A 27,944-nucleotide genomic window follows, 5' to 3' on the forward strand; every position below is an offset into this window, starting at 1 on the left:
CAAGAAGCACATTGGGCACGGCCACTCCTGCACGAGATAGTTGCACACCAGGAATGTCCATCAAAGCTGTGAACGCCGTTCAATTCACACATGGAGTGTCGGTGCAAGACCTTTTAACGTGTTTCTATCCCTGCTGGTGTGGTATCAAAGTTAGATCTTGTTACCTGAATTGTAAGACACGTATGTGTCTACAGTTTTGGTAAATCCTTGTAAATGTATCGCCCTCCTTGTACGTCCTTTGTTGCACATCATAACCCCTCTTGTTCTCTTCCCTGTTGCCAGCATGTTGACCTTACACCCAGTGTGGTCCAGCTCAGCCTCTTTGTAACCCCTTTTCCCCCTCCCCCCCTACATGTACAATAACTTTATAACTCCCCCCCTCCCGACTCGATACTCTTTCCTGACTCACACCTGCAAGTGATTTATTTATCTATATTTTGTGGAATAATAAACGTTGTGTGGGATTGTGGAACATTGATCGTATCCTCACACCACGACTTTTATTAAATACCCAATTAATTTATTTATTTGCTTGTTTTGTCTGCTGATTTGAGTGAGGACGATTGGGTATGGTTTTACTCATTCAATGAATGATTTGTTTTCCAGAACGTGAGGTCGTGGAGATGTGTGAGAGTGAAAATAAGTATTTGAATGAAATTCGTGAAATCCTTCGCACTTCGAGTGTTGTGTAAGTAGAAGAGGAAATGGTAAAGAAGAAGAAATACTAAATTAGTTGTTATATTTCACATGACTGAGTCAAGAACGATGCATGACAATAACAATAACAAATATTAATTATAGAATGAAAATTAATAAACATTTTTATCAGACTAAAATACGCAATTTGGTGTCTGTCTGTCTATTTGACTGTGATACATTCGATCGTTACTTATCCAATCTCAACCATACTTGACAGGAGAACTAAGGGTCACATGATGAAGGTTGCAGCAACTTCATTTCCCACCCCCCCCCCACCTTTCCCAAAGGGGGTTTTCTGTCTTGAGCAAAATCCATGTTAAGGTGTATATCTGTGTTACGGTAGCTAATAGTGGCATTCTTCCAAGGCTGCTCTCATAACAAAAGTTACTAGACATGCCACTTCATAACTGCGGGCAGTTATGACCAGGTACCAAGCCGCCCCACTTTGATACAACCCTGCTTTGATACAACCCTGCTTTGTTGAGGTGGGGAGGGGGGGTGTGGATAAGAAAGTTGGGGTGGGGGGGTAGAGAGAGTTGGAGGGTGGGGGCGGAGAGAGTTGGAAGTTGGGAGGGAGGAGAGAGTTGGAAGTTGGGAGGGGAGAGAGTTGGAAGTTGGGAGGGGTAGAGAGTTGGAGGTTGTGGGGGAGAGAGAGTTGGAGGTTGTGGGGGGGAGAGAGTTTGAGGTTGTGGGGGGGAGAGAGTTTGGGGGTGTGGGGGAGAGAGCGGTTGAGGTTGTGGGGAGAGAGAGTGTGAGGTGGTGGGGGAGAGAGAGTTTGAGGTTGTGGGGGAGAGAGAGTTTGAGGTTGTGGGGGAGATAGAGTTGGAGGTTGGGATGGGGGACAGAGAGTTGGAAGTTGGGAGGGGTGAGAGAAAGTTGGAAGTTGGGAGGGGTGAGAGAAAGTTGTAGGTTATGGGGAAGAGAGAGTTGGAGGTTGGGGGGGTAGAGAAAGTTGGAGGTTGGGGGAGAGATAATTGGAGCTAGGATGGGGGGTGGGTGAGAGTTCTTCGGTTCGGAGGAGGGTGAGAGTTAGTCGTTGGGGGAAGGGACAGAGAGTTATAGTTGGAGGTTGGGGGGGGGATAATTGGAGATGGGGTGGGACAGAGTTCTTGGATTGGAGGGGGAAAGAGTTCTTGGGGTCATGGGGTGAGGGGGGGGGGGAGAGAGAGATATAATTTTTTTGGAGTGGTGGGTGGGGTGAGAATTCTTGTGGTCAGGGGGGAGGGGTGGGTGGGAGATATTGGGGTGGGAGGGGGTTTGAGTTGAAGAACAAAGAGGGAGGGGAGACGTGAGGGGTCAGAGAGTTTGGAGAGGAGGGATTGTGCTATACACTGCCCCCCTCTATGATATAACCCTGGCTTCATCATACACATGACCCATGATGTCCTCTTTACAAAACCGAATTCAGAATGGGCTTTTTTTTAAAGCATTCAAAGTAATTAAAAAATTATGGCTGCCGGATAATGCACCAATCACATTGAAATTTTAACCATATATTCCCCGTGAATACTAGATCATACTCGTGTAGTTTCACGTCGATTGATGAAGTTCCTGACACACGCAAAGCTTCACGTCGATCGGTTGGACGGTTTGAGAGAAAATTATTTTTTTTAATATTTTCGTTCAATCCAATATGGCTGCCAGACCATGTGACTTATAATGTTTTCCTTAACACTGTGGTATCCGCAAGACTTGGGAAACGTGTGTGAAGTTTCCCCTCGATCTATAAAGCCGTTCTGGAGAAGATTTTTGAAGGTTTATTATTCAAAAAATTTGGCTACCAGACCATGTGATCTATGAGGATAAAATTTACACCCTTTATTCCCCAAGGCTAGTCAATCATTTGCATGAGGCTTCGCCTCGTTGTAATAAGCCTTTCTGGAGAAGGTTTTTCAAGGTTTTTATTTTCAATCCAATATGGCTGCCAAACCACGTGACCTATGACATCATAAATTTACACTCTGCCTCTCATTGTCGGGGATCATTTTTGTGAAGTTTTCTGTTTATCGGATAAGGTTCATTGTTTTCACAGGATATGTAGCAATGGTGTTGGATGATGTTTGTAAAGTTTCACGTTGATAGCTCAAGTGGTTTCAGACGAGTAATTTAAAAAAATATTTTCCTTCAATCCAACATAGCTGCCACACCACGTGAACTATGACGTCATAATTATCATTAAAAAATCCACATGAGTAGTAGCTCCTATGGTGAAAATTTCGTGACAATCGGATTTAAGCTGTTGCTGAGAAAATGGATTTTATAGGGGCTAAATCCCAAAAATGGCCGCCCGGCGGAAGAATAGTCGAGAATAATGTGGAATAAACAGAAGAAAACCACGAGGGTTCTAGCCTGGTCAGGCTTGGTACCCAATCATCTTATCACAATGTCATGATTTGTGATCATTGTCGTTTCTAACAATAAAGTTGTCGTTTTACCATGTTGTCTTTGTTCCTGTTTCCTGTGCAGCGATAACAAAGAAAACATTCTCCCGAGTCAGGAACGAGCCAAGACTCCAGCATTCTCAGTCGAAGCTCTTCACGCGTCCAGCTCTCAAGGTATCGGTCACGGCGCTGCTCGTGTGTAGAAATGAACTGAAGTATTTGTGACTCTTTTCCAAACAAATAGAAAGAGGAATCCATCAAACCAAAAATCCATTCATCAGACATCCAATCGGAGTTGGTGGATTTATGAGCACCCAAAGAGAAGGGCAGGGTGAAGCAATCGGTCACGCACGTACATACATGTTTGCATTTTGTTAAGAGCGTACATTGAAAACCATTCAACGGAAGAAATTTAAATTTTACCACATGTCACATGAACATTTGATATCGCACACATTGAATGTACATCGAAAACCGTTCCAACGGAGTAAATTTAAACTTTACCACATGTTACATGAACATTTGATATCGCACATATTGAGTGTACATCGAAAACCGTTCAACGGAGTAAATTTAAACTTTACCACATGTTACATTAACATTTGATATCGCACATATTGAGTGTACATCAAAAACCGTTCCAACGGAGTAAATTTAAACTTTACCACATGTTACATTAACATTTGATATCGCACATATTGAGTGTACATCGAAAACCGTTTTACGGAGTAAATTTAAACTTTAACACATGTTACATTAACATTTGATATCGCACATATTGAGTGTACATCAAAAACCATTCAACGGAGGAAATTTAAACCTTACCACATGTCACATGAACATTTGATATCGCACACATTGAATGTACATCGAAAATCATTCCAACGGAGTAAATTTAAACTTTACCACATGTTACATGAACATTTGATATCGCACATATTGAGTGTACATCGAAAACCGTTCCAACGGAGTAAATTTAAACCTTACCACATGTTACATGAACACTTGATATCGCACATATTGAGTGTACATCGAAAACCGTTCAACGGAGTAAATTTAAACTTTAACACATGTTACATTAACATTTGATATCGCACATATTGAGTGTACATCGAAAACCGTTTTACGGAGTAAATTTAAACTTTAACACATGTTACATTAACATTTGATATCGCACATATTGAGTGTACATCGAAAACCATTCAACGGAGGAAATTTAAACCTTACCACATGTTACATGAACATTTGATATCGCGCATATTGAGTGTACATCGAAAACCGTTCAACAGAGTAAATTTAAACTTTACCACATGTTACATTAACATTTGATATCGCACATATTGAGTGTACATCGAAAACCGTTCCAACGGAGTAAATTTAAACCTTACCACATGTTACATGAACATTTGATATCGCACATATTGAGTGTACATCGAAAACCGTTCAACGGAGTAAATTTAAACTTTAACACATGTTACATGAACATTTGATATCGCACATATTGAGTGTACATCGAAAACTGTTCAACGGAGTAAATTTAAACTTTAACACATGTTACATTAACATTTGATATCGCACATATTGAGTGTACATCGAAAACCATTCAACGGAGGAAATTTAAACCTTACCACATGTTACATGAACATTTGATATCGCGCATATTGAGTGTACATCGAAAACCGTTCCAACGGAGTAAATTTAAACTTTACCACATGTTACATTAACATTTGATATCGCACATATTGAGTGTACATCGAAAACCGTTCAACGGAGGAAATTTAAACTTTACCACATGTTACATTAACATTTGATATCGCACATATTGAGTGTACATCGAAAACCGTTCCAACGGAGTAAATTTAAACTTTACCACATGTTACATTAACATTTGATATCGCACATATTGAGTGTACATCGAAAACCATTCCAACGGAGTAAATTTAAACTTTACCACATGTTACATTAACATTTGATATCGCACATATTGAGTGTACATCGAAAACCGTTCAACGGAGTAAATTTAAACTTTAACACATGTTACATTAACATTTGATATCGCACATATTGAGTGTACATCGAAAACCGTTCAACGGAGTAAATTTAAACTTTAACACATGTTACATTAACATTTGATATCGCACATATTGAGTGTACATCGAAAACCGTTCAACGGAGTAAATTTAAACTTTACCACATGTTACATTAACATTTGATATCGCACATATTGAGTGTACATCGAAAACCGTTCCAACGGAGTAAATTTAAACTTCACCACATGTTACATGAACATTTGATATCGCACATATTGAGTGTACATCGAAAACCGTTCAACGGAGTAAATTTAAACTTTACCACATGTTACATTAACATTTGATATCGCACATATTGAGTGTACATCGAAAACCGTTCAACGGAGGAAATTTAAACTTTACCACATGTTACATGAACATTTGATATCGCACATATTGAGTGTACATCGAAAACCGTTCAACGGAGTAAATTTAAACTTTACCACATGTTACATTAACATTTGATATCGCACATATTGAGTGTACATCAAAAACCGTTCAACGGAGGAAATTTAAACTTTACCACATGTTACATTAACATTTGATATCGCACATATTGAGTGTACATCGAAAACCGTTCCAACGGAGTAAATTTAAACCTTACCACATGTTACATTAACATTTGATATCGCACATATTGAGTGTACATCGAAAACCGTTCAACGGAGGAAATTTAAACTTTACCACATGTTACATTAACATTTGATATCGCACATATTGAGTGTACATTGAAAACCGTTCCAACGGAGTAAATTTAAACTTTACCACATGGTGGTTACAGGTATGGGTCAAGTGGTGGGGGATGGTGGTTGCAAGTGTGCATCAAGTGGGTGGGGTGGTGGTTTCAGGTGTGGATCGAGTACGTGGGTGTGGTGGTTGCAGGTATGGGTCAAGTGGGTGGAGGTGGTGGTTGCAGGTATGGGTCGAGTGGGTGAGGTGGTGGTTTCAGGTATGGGTCGAGTGTGTGGGGTGGTAGTTGCAGGTGTGGGTCGAGTATGTGGGGGTGGTGGTTGCAGGTGTGGGCCAAGTCGGTGGGCGTGGTGGTTGCAGGTATGGGTCGAGTGGCTGGTGGGTGGTGGTTGCAGATTTGGATCAAGTGGGTGGGGGTGGTGGTTGCGAGTGTGGATCGAGTAGGTGGGGTGGTGGATACAGGTATGGGTCGAGTGGGTGGAGTGGTGGTTGCAGGTGTGGGGGAAAGTGGGTGGGGTTTGTGTTTGTGTTTGCAGGTGTGGGTCGGTGGTGGTTGGGGTGGTGTTTGCAGGTGTGGGGGTAGTGGGTGGGGTTTGTGTTTGTGTTTGCAGGTGTGGGGGTAGTGGGTGGGGTTTGTGTTTGTGTTTGCAGGTGTGGGGGTGGTGGATGGGGTTTGTGTTTGCAGGTGTGGGGGTAGTGGGTGGGGTTTGTGTTTATGTTTGCAGGTGTGGGGGTGGTGGATGGGGTTTGTGTTTGCAGGTGTGGGGGTAGTGGGTGGGGTTTGTGTTTGTGTTTGCAGGTGTGGGGGTAGTGGGTGGGGTTTGTGTTTGTGTTTGCAGGTGTGGGGGTAGTGGGTGGGGTTTGTGTTTGTGTTTGCAGGTGTGGGGGTAGTGGGTGGGGTTTGTGTCTGTGTTTGCAGGTGTGGGGGTAGTGGGTGGGGTTTGTGCTTGTGTTTGCAGGTGTGGGGGTAGTGGGTGGGGTTTGTGTTTGTGTTTGCAGGTGTGGGGGTGGTGGATGGGGTTTGTGTTTGCAGGTGTGGGGGTAGTGGGTGGGGTTTGTGTTTGTGTTTGCAGGTGTGGGGGTGGTGGATGGGGTTTGTGTTTGTGTTTGCAGGTGTGGGGGTAGTGGGTGGGGTTTGTGTTTGTGTTTGCAGGTGTGGGGGTAGTGGGTGGGGTTTGTGTTTGTGTTTGCAGGTGTGGGGGTGGTGGGTGGGGTTTGTGTTTGTGTTTGCAGGTGTGGGGGTGGTGGATGGGGTTTGTGTTTGCAGGTGTGGGGGTAGTGGGTGGGGTTTGTGCTTGTGTTTGCAGGTGTGGGGGTAGTGGGTGGGGGTTGTAGATATTAGGACCGTTTATTTATTTACAGTTTGGATGGTCCATGTTTGTTTGAGGAAACATATCTGCACACCTGATTAGATTATTTAATGTCAACATTCATCGAAATGTTTTGTTTGGTGAATTATAATAACTTGATGAAGACATTCCCAAACAACCAAAGCGACTAATTCCTGTTTTGGAATGACTAACTCTTGTTCTTGTTAGCTCACCTGGTATTTGCTTTCTTTTCTGAAACTACACACAACTCTGATGAAACTTGACCACAACCTTCATCACCCGTGATGTTCCAAAGTTTGTTCACGATATTAAATAAGAATCCATCGGTGTTTACTTTCTTCTGCGTGACATATTTTGTGGGTCGTCCATGCATACCAGCGGTTACCTGGTTATCCTATCGATCCACTACCAGGTGAGCACCCAGGGGTATTGCCCCTCTGTATTTTTTTGTTTTCCTTGAAGAAGAAAAGCCTTAAATTAATTGTATGCAAGAACAAGCACCTGGACACACACTGTTTATGATGAATGTAGTTTTTTGACTGAAAATGAATATGATTGGAAAGTCATTTTAATCATGCGGTCAATGCTGTTCGGCTAACAGGATGGCCTCGAGGTACGCACGCTCCCCTCCAAGCTGTCTCGCCTTGGTTTGAATCCCGACCCGGCTATGAACTGTCATCCCGGTGTTTCACAGGCAGGGTGATTCATCAACGTGTGTGCCATCCCTCGGATGGACGTTAAACTGGACGTCCCGTCTGCCGGCATTAGTTGGTGTACGTTAAAGATCCCACGGTGTCATTCGCGAAGAGTCGGAAAGTTATCGCCGGCACCCGGAACAGATTACAAATTTCAATACGAACCAATGGGGGGATCGTATCCTCAGGTTAATGGTGCAAGCAGCAGGTTAATGGTGCAAGCAGCAGGTTAGTGGTGCAAGCAGCAGGTTAGTGGTGCAAGCAGCAGGTTAGTGGTGCAAGCAGCAGGTTAGTGGTGCAAGCAGCAGGTTAATTGTGCAAGCAGCAGGTTAGTGGTGCAAGCAGCAGTTTAATGTTGCAAGCAGCAGGTTAATGGTACAAGCAGCAGGTTAATGTTGCAAGCAGCAGGTTAATGGTGCAAGCAGCAGGTTAATGTTGCAAGCAGCAGGTTAGTGGTGCAAGCAGCAGTTTAATGGTGCAAGCAGCAGGTTGATGGTGCAAGCAGCAGGTTAGTGTTGCAAGCAGCAGTTTAATGTTGCAAGCAGCAGGTTAATGGTGCAAGCAGCCCGTTAATTTTGCAAGCAGCGGGTTAATGGTGCAAGCAGCAGGTTAAATTCAGAATTGAATCACAGCCTCATATGTGCATCCACCGCAACAACAACTCAATACTGCTGTTGATACATTCGACTTGGTCTGACGGATGTGATTGTTCAAGGTTTTTCTTAATGCGGGATTGAGGGGTAACTTGGAGATTATTCTGTTGGACAGAGCGATCGAGCTTCCAAGCGGTGGGTGATGAGACTGTCATCGACGACGACGCCATTAGGACTGTGGTTGAAAACAGTCAGCACTTTGGTAGTCCCGTGGTGAGCACGCAACACGCCGGTGAGTTCACGCACTCCTGATCAACCTTGGGACACACCAAGTGCCTTGGCTTTGCCAACCACGGCTTCATGCTGTGGTTAATCTGTGTACTCAAGTCAAGGTGAAGTTTGAGAACGGACTCCTTTGCACTTGTTTACCTTGTGGATGAATATATTGCACATTATTAACTCATCAAAGTTTGTTTTACGTTGACCTAATTTACGCTGATAATTAATTATTGTGAAATGCATCTGACTCTCGATATGCCACAACCCGTGTGAGCCGAATCCATTGACATCACATCATCGGTTTATTTTTTCCCGGTTGCACATAGTCGACATTTCTTTCTTAAATATGTTTGATTAACATGGGAACATCCTTCAGATGTGGCTATTGATGACTCATTGGTGTCCTTGCTGGCTGAACTGAACAACGACATCATGAGCCAGAGCCAGTGTTTGGGCAATCAGCAAGCGGTGGGTACGACAGTTTGCCCTGGCCTGCTCCCCTACAAGGCGAACAGTGACGAGGAGGAAAGCCAACCGTTGTGTGCTCAGGAGGATCTGGAGTTGAGTTTGCAAATGTCAGATTGCTGGGATGAACCACCAAGGTAAAGCCAAGTGCACAACCTTGTTGCCACCATATACATCCTACCGTTGTCTTCACATCACCGGCTCTCTTGATGTGCTCGTTCTTTCTGCCTGGAGACACCTCAGCTGGAAATATGTTTTTCATTTTAGCATGTTGTTTAGCTTGTGCCTTACCTGTTTGTTCCATGTGATGCTTATCGAATAGGACGGAGTTTCCTACAGAGGCAGAGCAAGTCGGGAGCTCAGATGGCAAGGGTGGGAGGATCTGTCCTGTTATTCCACAATTGGATGGCAGCTCTGACGAGCCTCCGAGTGAGTACCACATGCTTAGCCACCCATCAAGCATGCTTCTTAGGTTTTCATCAGAAATACTATGGAGCACACTCTCCTGCCGGGAATGACACTCGGCGAGAGTTGAAGCTACAAATATTTTGTTTTTACCACTCTCTTGTTGCTTATATTGCTAAACACTAGCAAGTGTGTGTTGTCAACTTCCGCCATTACACAGGCAAAGTATAGTTTGTCATTCCTTCTTAGGGAAATGTCATGGATGAGTTTTGTTGAGCTATGACAATTGATATCATTATCACAATTGGGATGAAGATATAATGATTGTCATCACCATCTTATTCATAATGAAATAATTCAGCTGTCACCTTGCTCCTGCAGAAAATCGAGCCCAGAACAGACTAAGCAAGAGGAAGAAGAAGAAATTACATATCGAATGGATACCAAAAAGTAGACAGGCTCCACTACCTGCGTTCCAGCTTGTTCATCACGTGTTGGATGTCGATACACAAGCAATGCCATCAAGCCTGACACAGATGCACAACCAATCCTTTGGTCATTCGTCTGCAAATGATTCACTGGATTTTATGCGTCATGACAATATTGGGTATAAGAGGAGCGCGGAGGTGGAGCCAAGGAGTGCGGAGGTGGAGCCAAGGAGCACGGAGGTGGAGCCAAGGAGCACGGAGGTGGAGCCAAGGAGCACGGAGGTGGAGCGGAGGAGCACAGAGGTGGAGCGGAGGAGCACGGAGGTGGAGCGGAGGAGCACGGAGGTGGAGCGGAGGAGCACGGAGGTGGAGCGGAGGAGCACGGAGGTGGAGCGGAGGAGCGCAGATATGGAGCCAAGGAGCACGGTGGGCCTCCCAGGGTGCTCCTTTCTAGAATCGAAGAGTGCGGAGGTGAAGCTGATTAGCGCAGAGGTGGAGCCAAGGAGCACGGTGGGCCTGCCGGGGGTGGGGTTTGTGCAGGGTACACAAATATGTGCAGAAGGCCATCAAAGAGGGCAGAAAAGCCAGAATGACAATTTGAACGAGAGTGATGAATTCATAAACATGACCAGAGAGAAACGAAAGCGAATTTGTTCTACTCTGCAACCTCATGTCTTGCTCTTTGATTGCAGGAAAGCCATTGGTACTTGCCAGAGTGGAGTTATCAAAGAATATATTAAAAAGCCTGTGTCATATGGTCAGTGCAAAGGGAGATGTGCAACACAGAGAATAGGGCAGAAAGCTAATGTCTTCACTCCAGCAAATTCTAAGGCAGCAAGTCTTGTTCCAAAGTCAGATGTTCTTTTCCCGAGAGGCACAAGAATGTACGTGAAACTGAGAAAGTTGACAGACCGTTGCTTGTCTGATGCCATGGGCAAATCTCCATTACAAAGTTGCCTTTCCACAAACAAAAAAAGCTCTCAGGTTTTAGATGTAACAGCTGATGTAGCTTGCAGTTCAAGTAAAGCAAAAACTACATTGGAAGATATTTCTGGTCTTGAGAAAAAAGGAGACTCTCTTGTACCCTTTTCTGAAAGTCCTTACACCACTGAGCAGCAATCTTTTAGCCTATCGACCACAAGGAGTGACCTTTCAAACTTCCGTCATGATGAAGGGATGTCAGTGGAACATTGTGGGATGTGCAGGGATGGGTTGAGTATGGATGTCATGCAGACGTTCAAGGCACCAGTGAACCAAGATGTGTTCACATTAACGCAACAAAGTATAGAGGAAGGACCGGTGGATGAAACGCTCCAACAGAGAACAGAAGAAGAACCTATGGATGAAATGCTCCATTTGCATATCTCTACAGAGCATGCTGAGGAAAATAAACCCAGCATGGAGTTAACCATGGAGCTGTTCCCAAGCACGACGCCATCACCAACGTCCCGTAATCCATCAATCTCTGAGCTCTCGGCTGATTTGAGTGGCTGTCGTTCACCCACTTTTTTGAGAGCGGCTGAGGAGCAAAGGTGTCCTCGATGGCGGTTGAGGGGCTGCGTCCTACGTCCTTGCTTGTGTCCACCATCTCGTGATTCTGTGCAGCACTCGCTGCCAACAATGGACTTATCAGAGACTGTCACTTACCAAGAACCCTTCGTGAGCAACCCGGCGGATCTCCCAACCAGGCCCAGGTGGTTGTGATTGCATATTTATTTATTTCTAATGACGTCACAGAGTTTATTCGACCCCCAGGAGTACGAAACCACCATCGAGAAATGTTATATTTTTTTCCTTCTTCCTGAACTCTCAGCACTCAAAATTTCCAAACCGTATCAATTTCTGAGCCAGATGGGGCTTTCGGAATGAAATTTTGCATCAATAAAGTGAATGCAAAGTACATATGTGGGGTTGACGTCATATATTTTGACCCAGACCTAATTTTAAGGTCATGACCCAATTATAGGCATTTAAACATTTTTCATGAAAACCCCACTCAGGTTTATCCAATGAGGACGAATTTGCCCTCTCTGGATAGCATTGAGCAGGCGCATTTCAGCTTCATTGACATCATACCCCAGGTCAAGGTCAAAGGTCAAGGTCTTGCACCCCCAGGAGTACGAAACCTCCATTTTTGGTTTTCTCCCGTTTTCTGCCAAATTCTGAGCTGTATCTCCAAGCTGGCTGGGATTTTCGGAATGAAATTTTGCATCAATAATGGGAATAAAGCAAGGTTGACATAACGTTTTTGACCTTGACCTAATTTTAAGATCATGGCCTAATTATAGACATTTAAATATTTTTCACCACAGCTCGACTAAGGTTTGTCCAATCGGAACGAAAGTGCCCTCTACCCCTCGAGATAGCCTACGCCCAAGAGCAAGGCACATATACGCTTAATTTATGTCATACTCCTCCAGATTAAAGGTCAAGGTCAAATGGTGGTCTGAAAACAATAATACTTCTTTTGTCATCACTCAGTTTTATGTTGTTGCATCCTAATAGTGTACCTACACTGAAGTTGTTCACCTGGTGTTTGTTTTGTGTACTTGACTTACTTTTTCGGAATGGGACCTAATTAACAAAAAACACATTTTTGATCATAACTTGAATAATTTCCCTCCGATCCAATGTTGAGGTTTATGAATAGATTGTACATGGGGACACATTTTGTTAATCCACACTATATCCCTAAATGTTGAAGGTGAAGGTCATATGGTGGTCCAAACAAAATATGACCATCACTGGATCACGGGCCAAGGGTAAGTCGTGGGCGATCGCCAAGGGTAAGCCCCATTGGGAGATGCATACTCTTGGCAATCACAAATACAGTATCTCATTGTTATTGTACAGTACTTGTAGTTGTCGTCGTAGTTCATTTTGATGGTGATGACCTCTGATTACTTGGCCCTTTGTTGCTGAGCACAGGTAGCTAAGTAAGCCCATGAAAATTGCGTTTGTTCATTTCTTTTTGTTTTTATTTTTGTATCCATAGCCTGGACTCATGGAAGAGCTGGTACACTGAATGGATCAGGACATAACAGGATGCAAAAGGAACAATAGAGATTTATGCAAATGGAGGAGTAGAGAGAAGGGGGAACACCAACGGCAGAGTAAAAGGCCAAGATAGAGGGATACTTGGACAAACAAAGGGTGTGGGGAGGAATGGGGGCGCACGAGATGATGTGTGGGGGTGGATGGATTGCAAAGAGGTAGATGGTTTGGAAGGATTATAATTTCTGAAAATGTTTTTTTTTGATGACTTGATGTAGTTGTGACTTTCTTGTGTTGTTCTTCAGGGATGTTTGTGCAAGAAGTCTGAAATTGACGTGCAGGGTAAACTCATGCCTCCCTCAACATGAAAGTGAGCTGACGGCTCGAGGCCTGGGACATTGGTGTGCCGTTTTGTCAATGTTAGGGGAGCTACAACGATCACAAAGCAGTGCCCAACCAAACACCAGTACCGCAAATGTTTTACCAAAGTGCAATCCTCAGCGAAAGACAAGACATGGTGCCTACACTGTGATCACTCCATGCAAGCATCCTCCCAGCAGGCGAAGGGTAGCCGTTTGGCTTCAGGCAAAACAGAACTACGAGGAAATGCAGCGTGGGTTAGAAATGACTTTAGAGCCTTTGGGAAAATTTCCATGTGCAGGAGAAAAGACAAAAAATGGGTGCAGCATTAAATTAACTACACTACCTGCAGAGAGACATGTTGTAGAAGAAAACACCTTAAACGTTACCGATAACCCTTCCGTGGCACCATGTGATATCCCATCCCCCTCTTTGGTTGCCACGGCCCTGTCTCCGATTGCCACGGCCCTGTCTCCGGTTGCCACCACTCTGTCTCCGGTTGCCATGGCCCTGTCTCCGGTTGCCACGGCCCTGTCTCCCGTTGCCACGGCCCTGTCTCCGGTTGCCACGGCCCCATCTCCCGTTGGCACGGCCCCGTCTCCGGTTGGCACGGCCCCATCTCCCGTTGGCACGGCCCCATCTCCGGTTGCCGCGGTCCCATCTACCGTTGGCACGGCCCCGTCTCCGGTTGGCACGGCCCCGTTTCCGGTTGCCACGGCCCCATCTCCCGTTGGCATGGCCCCTTCTGCGGTTGCTTCTTCGATTTATTTGCAGCAAAGACAATATCACCTTCAAGCCACTACTAATCCTGCGCTTTATGACAGAGATTTACAATCTGTGGCTACCACTGATGCCATCACTCGAACCTCACTTCAGAGTAATTCATTCACTCCTCAGCCATTGTTTGACAACAAAGCACCTACCCCTGAGAGAGGCCTGTTTGCAGGTTTAGCACCAGTGGAGGAGCTCTGGCGGCACAGCACCCCATGTATCAGTGTAGATGTTGCGGCGGGATCTCAGCGGCTCAATCAACGAAAGAAAAGGGACCAACGCCGCCTAACCTCACCCCTTTCTGGGCTCAGTGGAACAGAGAAAAAGGTTCCCAAGTGTCTCCGGCAAATCCTCGTGAACACAAAACTCAAGGTACTGCAATGGAGATAGTCACAATGTCATAAATCACTGTGTGTCTTTCTTTTTATCATTATCTTACTTTGAGGTTTCCTTTTGTGTAATCATCAGTGATAATTGCTTGTGCACATATTATGTCCTTTAGTTCGATCTAACATTATCACAAATCCATCGTTATCCTTCTCCTTCATGTATGTTCCTGGAATCAGCATCCAAGGAGAGGTCCAAAGTACCACCCACCACCCCCTCCAATCCCTCAAGCATGAAGGAATGATCATGTGCAGGACAACTCGCCACATAGATGTTTGATCCTCTCCATGTACAGGGTGAAGACGTAGTATGGAGACTAGTTTACAACGGCGATTCAAACGATTTAACATTTATAAAAGCAACAATTTAATCATGAAATACGAATGAAATTCTTTCAAGATTAATTTGTTGTGGAAAACATGTTCAATGCTATTGCCATGCTTTGCACTTCCTCCAAGTGTTGGATTAAATGAATCATTTCTCCATGACACAAGTCTTCATCCATCGAGTTGCGCAATTCCATAACTTTCATCCACAGCTCCACGAGAGTTTGTGGCCTTGGTCTGAAGACTTGTCTCTTCAAATGTCGCCATAGAAAATGTATGCACGGATTTGTGTCAGGACGATGAGTGGGTGGGCTGTGTCATTCCCTATTGGTCTGGAAACTTGAGAGAGTTGCAGTGATCTTCAAAGGTCTCACAGAGAAAGTGATGGATGACTGGAAGTTTGGTGGGGTTGCATCACCGGCATGAACCAGTGTAGGCCCTTGTCTAAACCCTTATTCCACAATGCAGACTCAAAAGTCACTTTGAAGCATGGCAAGATTGGGGGCCAAATTAATTGTCGTCTTGTCAAATATTGCCCCCCTCCCAAACACCAGGCCTCGACAGAGCGCTCCAAACCTTGATTCTTCTCACCAGGCAGTGGAACTTCCTGAATCTTTTGTGGATTTTCAGAACCTCAACACCGATCACTCCCTTTGTTTACAATATCATATAATCGGATATGAACCTCATCAAAATCCACGTTTGGCCATGTCAAAAAAGGCACCAAATTGTTATCCTAACACTTGATTAACATTGTGGTACATGGTGCTAACAATTTCTGCTTACCAACGTGCAAGGGAAAGAAAACGCTCATCATACATCCGCTCTGTTTGCGTTTGTTCATTTCGAAAAAAACCTGTGTGCCGCTCATCAAACGACCCATTCTATACTATCCAGCAGGTGCACATCCTTCCTGACGGCGCACAGGTATCATGATGCTGTCAGAATAAAAGTTAGGTTTTACATTTGAAACTTTCTGAAAATGGAAAAACGTTTTGATTCTCCTTTGTACTTTTGGCTTATCACTTGTAGAAGCGGTTTGACTCCAGAAACAAGTCCAGCAACGAGACGTCTCAGTTGGAAGGACCAAGTTTGGATAACACTTATGGTTTCAAAATTAGCCAACAGGACATTCACAATGCCAAGTCAGTGCACATGGTGAGTGCTGTGAAGGCACCGCTTTAATATCAGGTATTTACAATGTACCAACCACATAGCACGTACCTACGGTGTACCACCCGCTTATCACATACCCCCAGTGTACCACCCACTTATCACATACCCCCAGTGTACCACCCACTTATCACATACCCCCAGTGTACCGCCCACTTATCACATACCTACAGTGTACCACCCACTTATCACATACCCCCAGTGTACCGCTCACATAGCACATACCTATAGTATACCACCTACATACCACATACCTACAGTATACCACCCACATACCACATACCTACAGTATACCACCTACTTATCACATACCCCCAGTGTTATGTTGTTTTTATTTCTCGATTTTGCCCCTCATTGTATACATTATAAGCAATAGCTTGTTAATGTGCTGGTTCACCACAGTGTTCTGGTACCATGAGAACTTGCTGGCTACTGGTGATATTCACTTTACAGGTGTATCATATACGTTTGCTCAGTTTGGAAGTACACGTAAGGAACCGTTTGGAAATGCACCCTGACCCCATGGTGGATCCCGTGCTGGCGGTGTGCTACTGCATGCACGAGGACAGTAACGGACTGCCTCCTAATGTCGACGGAATGTTTGGTGCTTTCGCTGTGTCTGATCCTGCATCAGGTGGTATGGATTGTGTGTTGCTTCTCTCACCCCCAACCCCCATCCCCCCCTCAAACTTTCCTCTCCCCATGCCCAACCACCTTGAATACTTTACATGTTTCACACCTTGGTGTTTCCACATTATGTAACTGTTAAAGATATTATAGTGTGTGTGTCTGTGTCTGTCTGTGTATGTATGTGAAGGAATGTTAAATGCGGTGCCCCGTTGTGTAATGTTGATGAATGCTGTTTGGCAGCTGGAATGATGGGCCGGGGGAGGATGGGAATTGAGGTGCTGGAGGTGCTGAGTGAGGAGCAATTGTTTGCTGATCTACAGGACTTGGTGTTGAGGTAGTGTGCAAATGTTTGTACTTTACCAGTACTTGGTGCATTTGAGATAATTTGGTGCAACGTTTGGTATGGTAATGAAATGAACATTGTTTCACCTTTCATTTCTTGTCCATTAACCTGTGTTATCCTCCAAACCTTGTTCTTTCTTGGGTGTCTTGGGACCACAGACGAATGTATGTATGTATATGTATATATATATATATATATATATATATATATATATATATATATATATATATATATATATATATATATATATATATATATATATATATATATATATATATATATATACCCTGGTGTTGGCGCAGTGGTTAGGACAGCGGCTTGGGATCCAAAAGGTCCTGAGTTCAAGCCCCGTTGGGCCACTGAATTAATACACCAGAGGGTTGACTCAGCCTGTCATCCTTCCAAGGTCGGCAAAATGATTACCAGTATACTGGGCCGGTGTATACCCCGGTTAAAATCGGTGTACCATAAAAATCGGTGTACCATAAAAATCGGTGTACCATATCCCTGGGTCATAAGAGGCGACCAGGGTTGCGTCAGGAAGGGCATCCGGCGTAAAACATGTGCCAAATCGCTATGCGGATCATACGGATGATCCGCTGTGGCGACCCCGAACGGGAGCAGCCGAAAGAGGAAGAAGAAGCAGAAGAAGAAGAAGAATATATATATATATATATATATATATATATATATATATATATATATATATATATATATATATATATATATATATATATATATATATATATATATAGTTACGGTTGTGGAAATTCACAGAACACCAGTCAGGTTCCCCAGAGGTCAGTTATTTCGGTAAGTGTGTGTTCCAGGTTAGATTTCCCCACCGATGTATAAAGGGATTTATTTGTGTGCCGGGCTGTGCATCTTTGAGTTTGCCGTTATTCTTTCTCTGTCTTTTATTTTAACAATAACAACGACGACAACCCACGTCCGCGTTTGATGGCGATTTCCAACACGTCCGCGTTTGATGGCGATTTCCAACACGTCCGCTTGTGATCAGGATGATTTCAACCACGTCCGCGTTTGATCGGGGCGGATCCAGCCTGGGTGAAGGTTCAAAGGTGAAAAGGGGAGGGCGCTGATTTCGGGTGGCAAAGCCCACCGCAGCCCCTCCCCTTGGGGCTATAAAGGGCCGCGTTCGCTCGCCGACAGTGTTGTTGGCTGGGTTGGAAAGTGGTTAGTTGAGAGCCGTTGGAGAGACGCCAAGCCACTGGCAGGAGTTGAGCCGTTGGAGTTCAGAGTGTGGAAGGGTTGGAGAGCCTGTGGGAGCTGGCGAGAGCAGTGGAGTTTGTTCGCTGGAAGGTTCGCCAGCAGGAAGCCGGGGTCGAGACCCGTTCGCTCCGCCAGCGTGTCGTCGGCTAGGCCAGGCTGCAGTGAAGGCCGGACAACCGAGGAGAACCGTACAAGCTGCTCATCAAGCCGCCCAAGCGGCTGGCGCGTTGGCGATGCACTGGGCCGAACGGAGACACCAGGGGTCGCCGATAAAAACAACCCATCGAGTCACCACGAGGGTGGCCAGGTAGCCGGACCGGTCTCTCAGGGCCTGTTCCGGTCATCCCGGCCCTGAGTACATTAAAGGCTCACGAGCCCGGTTCTTTCATTCTTGGGTTTTGCATGAAAGTCTGTGGCGCCTTGTCCTTAAGTAGAATTGTTGTTAAGTGCCTGTATGCACATTGCATAATTGACATCGGCTGTAGGCTTTTGCTCGTGTCTTGTCCCCTATTCCCCCATTGACTGCATACGTGCTGGGTGAAAATAAACACCATATTGTTTGAATGTCAACCCGCTCGTTGCGTCACTTTCTCCATTGACCGCCATGATGCGTTCAGGAAATTAGCTGGCTGATTACAAAGCCGATAAAATAATCTGGTATGACGGGATTTGGCGAATTAAAACCGCTCGGCATTCGCATTCGGAACGAGCCGCTAAAGCGGCTCGTTTTTGTGCAGGCCCCGTCGAAGTATAAACTCCCGGCATTTCTGTCCGCGCGAATAGTTAGATATATCGATAATTCGGCGATTGACCCTGTAGTGCGTGGACAGAATAGTTGGCTGGTTTATGGTGTATTAAAAACACCCGTAGCTGGGTTTCGGCGTTTCTCCAGAAGCTTCGACTAGATTTTCGCGTTCGGTGGACGCGCGGCCTGGATTGGGCTGAAAAGGTCGTGCGCATGCCGAACTATATCTATCACAATATATATATATATATATATATATATATATATATATATATATATATATATATATATATATATACATATATATATATATATAGATATGTTTGGACAAGGACAGAGAGAGACCTCACTCTTTGGTGCACTTTACATGAATTGCAGCCACAGTCAAACAAATCAACATAGGATCCAAAATTTGAACCCGGCATTTTCACATCACAAGTTGAGTGTTTGGATGGGAACAACAAACAGGCAAAACTCCCTTCCCCTACTCCATCTCCCTCACCATTCTATCCCCACCACACCTTCCCCCTCCTCCCCCACCCATTTCTCTTTATTTTACTTCCTTTTCTCAATATTCGTTTTCACAGTTGAAACCCTTCCACCCTGCCCTTCAAATCAACTCTGCTCTTCCAATGGACTCCGCAATTCCACTCCACGATCCCAATCTCCCTCTCCAATCCGCCCCTCCACTATCTCCCCCATACCCTACCCTCAACCCCCACCCTTCGGATCCGCCCTTCGAGTCCACCACACCCTTCGAGTCCACCGCACCCTTAGTTCTACCCATTCTCCTCCAATCATCGCTTCCAACCCACCCAATCCAACATGCCCCCTCCATTGGCCTTATTTGTTCATATTTAATTATGCACCATGCCAGGTAATAAATTGATATTGACGTTTTCTGTTAAAAGCCAAGTGATAAGAACCCGAGTGCAAATAATGATCCGCTGTGTCTCTAACTCGTGACTTGTTTTGGTCCAATCACCGAAAATGTTCTGTTCAGGAGAATCACTGCATCTATCGGTGCTGTTCGGTCACTCTGTCTCCCCAATGTCAAAATCCACCCATTTCACTGGGACCATACTCGATACAGAGCGTCGGTGCTGCTGAAGCAGTCTCCTTGGCTATTGGGCACAATCCTGGACGGGTCGCCACTCTGACATAGGATACTTGAATGGCTCAATCATCCCAGCAAGCTGGTCCTCACTTTGCCGAGCTCGGAAGGATGACAGGCCGAATCAACGTATCAATTCAACAGCCGAGCAGGATTTGAACTCAGGTCCTTCAGATCCCAAGCCCACCACCCTAACCATTAAGCCAACACCAGGCATAATGTCAAAATGACTGTCAATCTCTCATCTTTTTCCCTAAAAATGGAAACACTTACTCTTTGTTTTCTGTTTGCACCTCGTCGCCTCGTGCAGATTCGATCCAGATATCCTTTTGGGGTATGAAGTGCAAACGACCTCCTGGGGTTTCCTGCTGGAGCGAGCGGCTGTGCTGGGCTTGGACTTCTGTCAAAAGATCTCTCGCCTTGCGGGTTAGTGAGCACCTATTGGAGACCACTGGCACCGTCACCACCACAGCGTTTACTTCACCGCCTCACAAATCACCACATCAGCACCACTCGTACAGTATTTACTTGAACTTGCCAGAAACCTTGGAGATAGTTGTCAGGGTCGTGATAGGTTTTGTACCATGTTTTAACAAAATGGTAACTCACATCGGCAGAACCAGGTGTTTGGGATTCTGGGTGGGGGATCTTGAAGATCGAGGTACCCCCTTTTCCCCCTTTTCAAAACAATTACACAGTACATGAATCCAATGATTTAGCCTTCACAAACAAGGTTTTAAAATCTGTTTTTCTCTTCGAATGATGACCTGACATCCAATCATAGCTTTAATCACACGACTAACCACATATATGTAATCACGGTGTTCGCTATTATTGATCGACACTGTGAATAATCAGCATCCTTTCGAAGGTTTTTATCCACACATGACGTGTTAAACATATTTATTGATATTCAGAGATCGATTTCAAATCTAAGCCAGCAGCTACCAATGACATTGTCCATCAATCCTGCATGCCTCTGCAGAATGGTTTATTAATGGATTAATAAATATTATTATTATTATTGTTGTTGTTTTGTTACTTTACACCAAATTATTTTTCCATTCTCCATCCTCTTCACTCCATTGTCCCACTGTGTATACGTAGAGAGCAGCAAAGAGAACCACTTTGCACGAGAACAGGATGAGTTTGGAGCAGAGAGCATGTCTGAGATACACATCGCGGGCCGTATTGTCCTCAATGTCTGGAGGATGATGAAGACTGAGGTGCAAAAATTATTATTATTATTATTATTATTATTATTATTATTATTCATAGCTTTGACCCACTGGTGTAATGCTTACCCAAAGGAGATGGCTTTGTGTGCTTGTTCTTTGTGTGCTTGTTCGTACCTGGCAGGTGGCACTTCGTGTGTACTCTTTCGAAAACGTTGCTTTCCATGTACTGCACCAACGTTTACCACACTACTCATTCCGACAACTCACTTTGTGGTGGAACACTCCAAGCTTACTCAGGTACTGCTAATTCAGAGTGGTACAGAATGGTGCTTGAGTGGTGCTGACTAATCTGAACTTTATCACTCGTACTGATTGTTTCTGAGTAGTCGTGTTGGCTCGAATTGGGTGGTACTATGTAGTGCTGGGTGATGCAGCAGGTGGAAGGTGCTGGAGTATCTGCGGTGCAGGGTGTGCGGCAATGTGCAGTTGCTGCACAATCTTGATTTGGTTGGAAGAACAATTGAACTGGCACGACTTTTTGGCATCCAGTTTTATCACGTACTTACCCGTGGTTCTCAGGTAATAACCAGAAAACTAACCAAACAATAACTATTAATCAAACTGGCTTTGCAATGAGTAATAAGTAATATCAATGAGTAATCGCTACAACTTGGACATCTCATAAATCCTCCACACAAACACTCATTCCCACTCTCCAATGATTCCACTCCCTCGGGTAAGGTCAGGTATGGGAACATGCGCCAGAGCAGCGCATCGCTGCGTCCACTTTCTGCCGGTACTCCAGGGGCCTCCGTCTGGCCACCCCCCAGGCAGATGCCTGGCCCATCCCCATCTCCTTGAGATGCCGATCCACCTGCTGCAACCATGAGGAACGTGCTTGGCCTATTGTCGTTCTCCACTCACGAGGCTCCTTCGCTGAGAGAATCCGGTGAGCAGGATCAGTATCAGGAAAACGAGCCACATGTCCATACAGCCACAGCTGATGCTCACGGACTATGCAGGTAACAAGTCTCATTTGAGTCTCTCAGCAACCGCTCGTTGGACACAAAGTCCGACCAGCGATAGCCAAGGAATCTCCGAAGAGACCTGGTACCAAAAGAATTAGGTCTACGTCTCAGATCCCTGGTCAGATTCCAAGTCTCACATCCATAGAGCAAGACTGGAAGCACCAAGGACCAGAAGACTCGGATTTCCATCGTCCTGTACAGGTACCGGCAGTACCACACCCCATGATCCAGTGAATCCATGACTCCCCAGACCCAACCCAAACGTCTCTTGACTTCTGCCTCACAGCCAGCAGAGACGTGAACATCACTGCCAAGGTAAGTGAATCTCTCTGTAACCTCAACATCCTCACCACAAACAGATACAGACAGGATAGCGGCATCCAAGATGTCATTGAAAGTCTGGATCTTAGTTTTGACCCAGGAAACCCGTAATCCCAGTGGCTCCGACTCCTCATTCAGCACCTCGAGGGCCCCCAAAAGGATATCCAGAGTCTCCGCAAAGATGACTGAATCATCTGCAAAATCTAGGTCAGACATCTTGACATTCCCAAATGATGCACCACAGCTTGATCTCTCCGACATCCTCCGCAGAATCCAGTCCATAAAAGTGCTGAAAAGTGTGGGGGCCAGTACACACCCCTGAAGAACTCCAGTAACAAGTGGAAATAAGTCAGAGATGGTATCACCACATCTCACAGTTCTCTCAGTACCAGAGTAGAGTTCAGACATCAGATCGATCAGTTTTGGTGGTACCCGCCGAAGACCGCAAATCCTCCAGAGGGCATCCCGATTCACTGAATCAAACGTTTTGCAGCAATCCTCTCCCTCCCACCCCTATAACTCCCACCACTCACCCCCACCCCGATAACTCCCTCCACTCACTCACTCCCTCTCTCCCTGATGACTTCACTCACTCCCACCATGACAACTTCTACCACTCACTCCCTCTCACACTCTGTCAACACCACTCCCTCTCACACTCTGACAACACCACTCCCTCTCACACTCTGACAACACCACTCCCTCTCACACTCTGACAACACCACTCCCTCCCTTCCTCTGACTATTTCACTCCCTCCCTTCCTGATGACTTTTTTTTTATTGATCCTGATTTTGCTGTCTCCGGCAGTACCGTGTGGAGTCCATGATGCTTCGAGCTGCTAAGGCCCGGAATCTTGTCTCGGTGTCTCCCAGCGTGGTCCAGCGGGCGAAGCAGCGTGCCCCTGAGTGCCTGCCGCTCGTCATGGAGCCGGAGTCTCGCTTTTACACCAGTCCTGTCCTCGTGTTGGATTTCCAGTCTCTATACCCCTCCATCATCATTGCGTACAACTACTGTTTCTCCACTTGCCTCGGTCGCATTGAACATCTTGGAAAGTAGGAACACTATTGTTTACACCAATGAGTAATGAGGTGCACTGTGGCATGTTTGACAGATTGTACGTATGTGATGTGTGTGCATGTATCCATTTGTGAGAGAGAGAGAGAAGAGAGAGAGAGAGAGAGAGAGGGGGGGAGAGAGAGAGAGAGAGAGAGAGAGAGTGAGAGAGAGAGGGAGAGAGAGAGTGAGAGAGAGAGAGAGAGAGAGAGAGAGAGAGAGAGAGAGAGAGAGGGGGGAGAGAGAGAGAGAGAGGGGGAAGAGAGAGGGGGAAGAGAGAGAGAGAGAGAGAGGGGGGGGGAGAGAGAGAGTGAGAGAGAGGGAGGGGGGGAGAGAGAGAGAGAGAGCGGGAGAGAGGGAGAGAGAGAGAGAGAGAGAGAGAGAGAGAGAGAGAGAGAGAGAGAGAGAGAGAGAGAGAGAGAGAGAGAGAGAGAGAGAGAGAGAGACAGAGAGAGAGAGAGAGAGAGAGAGAGAGAGAGAGAGAGAGAGAGAGAGAGAGAGAGAGAGAGAGAGAGAGAGAGAGAGAAAAAAGAGGGGATGAGAGGTGAGTGATGGGAGAGGGGAGAGGGGAGGGAGAGGAAAGGGGGGAGGAAAGGAGAGTGGAGGAGTGGGAGAGAGAGAGGGGGAGGGAGAGGAAAGGGGGTGAGAGGGACAGAGGGGAGGGAGAGAGGAGAGAGGAGAGGGGAAAGAGACGAAAGGGAAAGAGGGGAGAGGAAGGGGTTTAGAGGGGAGTGATCGGAGAGGAGATGGACAGGAAAGAGGGGAGAAAAGGAGAGGGGACAGGTGGGAGAGAGAGGGGAGGTGTCGAAGAGAGGTGGGAGAGAGGGAGAGGGAGGAGGGGGAGACGGAATGGAGGATTGTATACAATTTTGATGCTCATATAAGAGCTAATATGCAGAGCCTAAAATGAAGGGAGCAGGAGACGAGCCTGAAAAGGAAGCACAACCACAGTCGAGAACAGGGACATCATGAGATCTGTGAAAGATAGAGGGATGGAGCGGGGTACACGGGGTGAACAAGATGCACACGACAGGGACTTTCAGGAAGGAAAGCACGGAATTTGAAGATGGGTTAGGGGTGGATTAACAGGGGTAGAAAAGATGGAGGTTTTGGATGGGGGACAATAAGAGGTGGTGGTGAACAGCTGTTTTGAAGGCCTGGAGGAAAAAATGGAATTGAACAGAGTGTGGGAGTTTGTTCCAAAGGTGGGGAAAAAGAGAAATGAAAGAGTGAAGGTGAGCAGTGATTCGTCATTTTGGTCATTTCACCAGAAGGGGTTGCTGGCGGACCCTGAGCACCCTGCGGAAACATAGGGGGGACAGATCACAAACAATGTGGGGCGGGTGTGGGGGCGGGGGTGTGGCAAGGGCAAAAAATCCCTCCTAACTCCACCCTCTGCCACAACATCTGTCATCCCTCAGATGGGCAAGCAGCAGCTTCTTTGCTCTCTGCAGATCTGGGTATAATCACAAACTGGTCCAACACGTGGATCATGTCTTGAAATTCCGGACAAATCTCACACTCTCAATATGTCTCTCCGAAAGGACCGTTTAGAAGCCCCTCCCCCATATCTACTTTCTCAACAATCCTCTTGATGAAGTACTTTCTTTCAAGCTTCTGAGTCTCACTATCTGCCATGATCTTTCCTGGGAAAGCCACATTTCCAACCTGGCCTCCAAAGCCAGTCAAAACTAGGAATCCTCCATCGTGCAAAGCCCTTCATTGGCACACCTGAGCTCCTGACCACGTACAAAGCTATCATCAGCAGCCTGATGGAGTACTGCTCTCTCTTCTGGACTGGTGATCCCGCCTCTCACCTTTCACGGCTTCACGATGTGGAAACCAAGGCATTTTGAATCATTGGTATCTCCCGCAATGAGGTTGAGTCTTTAGGTCTCTCACTCTCTCACCGCAGGCAGATTTGTGGTCTTTCTGTCTCCTGGCGTCTCCCCTCCGGCCTCACCCCTCCCCCCCCCACTCTGTTTGTTCTCTGCCCCCCCCCCCCACCCAGGGCGCTCAAAGTCCGCCAGCAATCCCCTTCTGGTAAAACTACCAAAATCAAGAATTACTGTTCACTTTCACTCTTTCAATTCTCCTTTTTCCTGCCTCTGGAACAAACTCCCACACTCTCTTCAATCCCACTCTTCCCTCCAGGTCTTCAAAACAGCTGTTCACCACCATCTCTTATCTTCCCCCATGCAAAACCTCGTTCTTTTCTACCCCCATGAATCCACCCCAAACCAACCTCCTTCAAATTCCCTGCTTTCCTTCCTAAATTTCCCTGTAGTGTCCATCTTGTTTACCCCGTGTACCCCGCCCCATCCCTCTCCCTTTCACAGGTCTCGTGTCTCTGTTCCCCACTATTTTGTGCTTCCCTCTCCCACCCCTCTTGTCTCCTGCTCCCTTTGTATTACGTTCTTTGTGTTAGCTCTGATACAAGCCTCCACATTGTATATGAAATAAATAAATAAACAAACAAATAAAAAAACCAAATATTAAAATTCAATTTTGTCGTATTCGATGAACAAACCTTCAGACTGTAGATCCAGAACAGTCAAGGGGAAATTGACTTTTCCCTGCACGTACCCACAATACCGTATTTTCTGGTGTATGATCTGCACCTTTTCCTCAGCAACAGAAGGTAAAAGTTGGAGGTGTGGTTAATACATGGGTATAGAAAAAAAAATCAGTGGTAAAAACGATAAATCCCGAATTTCAATGATGTTCTAAATGAACACTTTGTTAGCAGTCAGAACTTGTGTTAAGCTAAATTTCACCGTTTAAATTTTGAAAATCGATTCAGGTTAAGAGTTTGTACAGCGTTTTCTTAATAATGTGTAGGTATTAAATGAATAAAAAACCAGAGACGTCCGTCCGCAGTTCAGGTATGTGGCGTATAGAGAGCCTCGTGGCTTTGAAAGCGCCATTAAACACAAAACAAGAACACCTGATCTCACCTGAAAAGAAGAATTATTCACACTATCCGGAGTCTTTGGTGAGGACACTTGCAGATCAAGTGTATAATAACTTTAACAACACACCAAATACAACACACACACACACACACACACACACACACACACACACACACACACACACACACACACACACACACACACACACACACACACACACACACACACACACACACACACACACACACACACACACACAAGCATTTAAAGGTCATTTTCCCTGCGGGCCCCATGACGATCTTCTCCACTTTACCCTGTTTTCTGCATCTCCCCTTCTTAATCCCCTTGCCCACATTTCCTCTTCCACCACCTTTAGCCAAGTTTTTCTCGGTCTTCCCCATCCTCTACTTCTGACGACACTCATTTCCAACACTCCTCTCACTCAGTCACTTTCATCCTTCCTCAACACATGACCCAACCATCTCAACCTGTTTCTCTTCACAACATCCATCACAGACTCTATTCCCATCATCTTCCACAAGTCATCATTTGTCTTCCTCTCTCTCAACGATACTCCACACATCCACCAAACCATTTGCATTTCCACCCTTTCCAGCCTTTGTTGCTGCTCCATGTTCAGTACCCATGTCTCACTCCCATAAATCATCGTACTCCTCACACATGTAGCATACACCTTTCCCTTCAGCTTCAACGACACTCCCCTCTTCGTCAGCACGCCACTCAGTTCCCGAAACTTCTTCCATGCACATCTCACTCTAGCTACCGTCGAAGAGTCTGATCCACCGTCTCCATTCAGCATGTCTCCAAGATAGCAAAATGTTTTCACCCCTTCCAGCTTCACACCATCTCCAAGATCCAACTCAACAATTCCTTCATCTGCTGCTCCCTCGATGCACACCTTACACTTGAATGTCGCTGCCACACTGGTTAATGACCCTCTCACCCCACTACATTTTCGATGAACCCATTCAGCACACATTGTACACTGAATGGAGTTCACTCCGACACCCTTCCTGCACACAGCACACGGCCACTTCCCAGTCCTTTCCACCTCACCACATGCTTTACCACTTGCCATCACCTTCGTCTTTCCGATATTCACCTTCAAACCTTTTGCCTCCATACATTCCTTCCACTTGTTCATCTTCTCCTTCAGTCCATCCATACTCTCTGCAATCAACACCAGATCATCTGCATACAGCAGCTCCCACGGTAAACCCTCCTTTACCCTCCGAGCCAGCACCTCCATCACAACTACAAATAGAAGTGGACTTGGTACCGACCCCTGGTGCACTCCTACCCTCACCTCAAACTCA

The 27,944-nt window shown here is 45.7% G+C and overlaps 1 protein-coding gene across 13 annotated transcripts in view; it reads left to right on the plus strand.

Moving 5' to 3' along the window:
• Positions 1-27,944, plus strand: part of REV3L (REV3 like, DNA directed polymerase zeta catalytic subunit) — a 94,588-nt gene that overhangs the window by 24,006 nt on the left and 42,638 nt on the right. For 10 of the 13 annotated variants that reach the window (XR_015052053.1, XR_015052055.1, XR_015052054.1 and 7 more), the window contains exons 8-22: positions 607-688; positions 3,166-3,254; positions 8,634-8,750; positions 9,114-9,339; positions 9,525-9,631; positions 9,989-11,729; positions 13,335-14,532; positions 15,906-16,031; positions 16,500-16,683; positions 16,917-17,010; positions 20,422-20,537; positions 21,219-21,337; positions 21,471-21,586; positions 21,724-21,868; positions 23,447-23,691. Coding sequence is in view for 10 of the 13 variants with exons in the window: in XM_085858487.1 (XP_085714613.1) it covers positions 607-688; positions 3,166-3,254; positions 8,634-8,750; positions 9,114-9,339; positions 9,525-9,631; positions 9,989-11,729; positions 13,335-14,532; positions 15,906-16,031; positions 16,500-16,683; positions 16,917-17,010; positions 20,422-20,537; positions 21,219-21,337; positions 21,471-21,586; positions 21,724-21,868; positions 23,447-23,691 (4,705 nt within the window). In the remaining 3 variants the exon portion in view is untranslated. The remainder of the gene's footprint in view (positions 1-606; positions 689-3,165; positions 3,255-8,633; positions 8,751-9,113; positions 9,340-9,524; positions 9,632-9,988; positions 11,730-13,334; positions 14,533-15,905; positions 16,032-16,499; positions 16,684-16,916; positions 17,011-20,421; positions 20,538-21,218; positions 21,338-21,470; positions 21,587-21,723; positions 21,869-23,446; positions 23,692-27,944) is intronic. The other 3 variants (XM_085858486.1, XM_085858485.1, XM_085858489.1) reach the window with 3 other exon arrangements.

This window comes from Eptatretus burgeri, chromosome 15 (assembly GCF_056783735.1).
Source record: "Eptatretus burgeri isolate ZD-2024b chromosome 15, Ebu_testis_v1, whole genome shotgun sequence".
Classification (NCBI taxonomy): domain Eukaryota; kingdom Metazoa; phylum Chordata; class Myxini; order Myxiniformes; family Myxinidae; genus Eptatretus; species Eptatretus burgeri.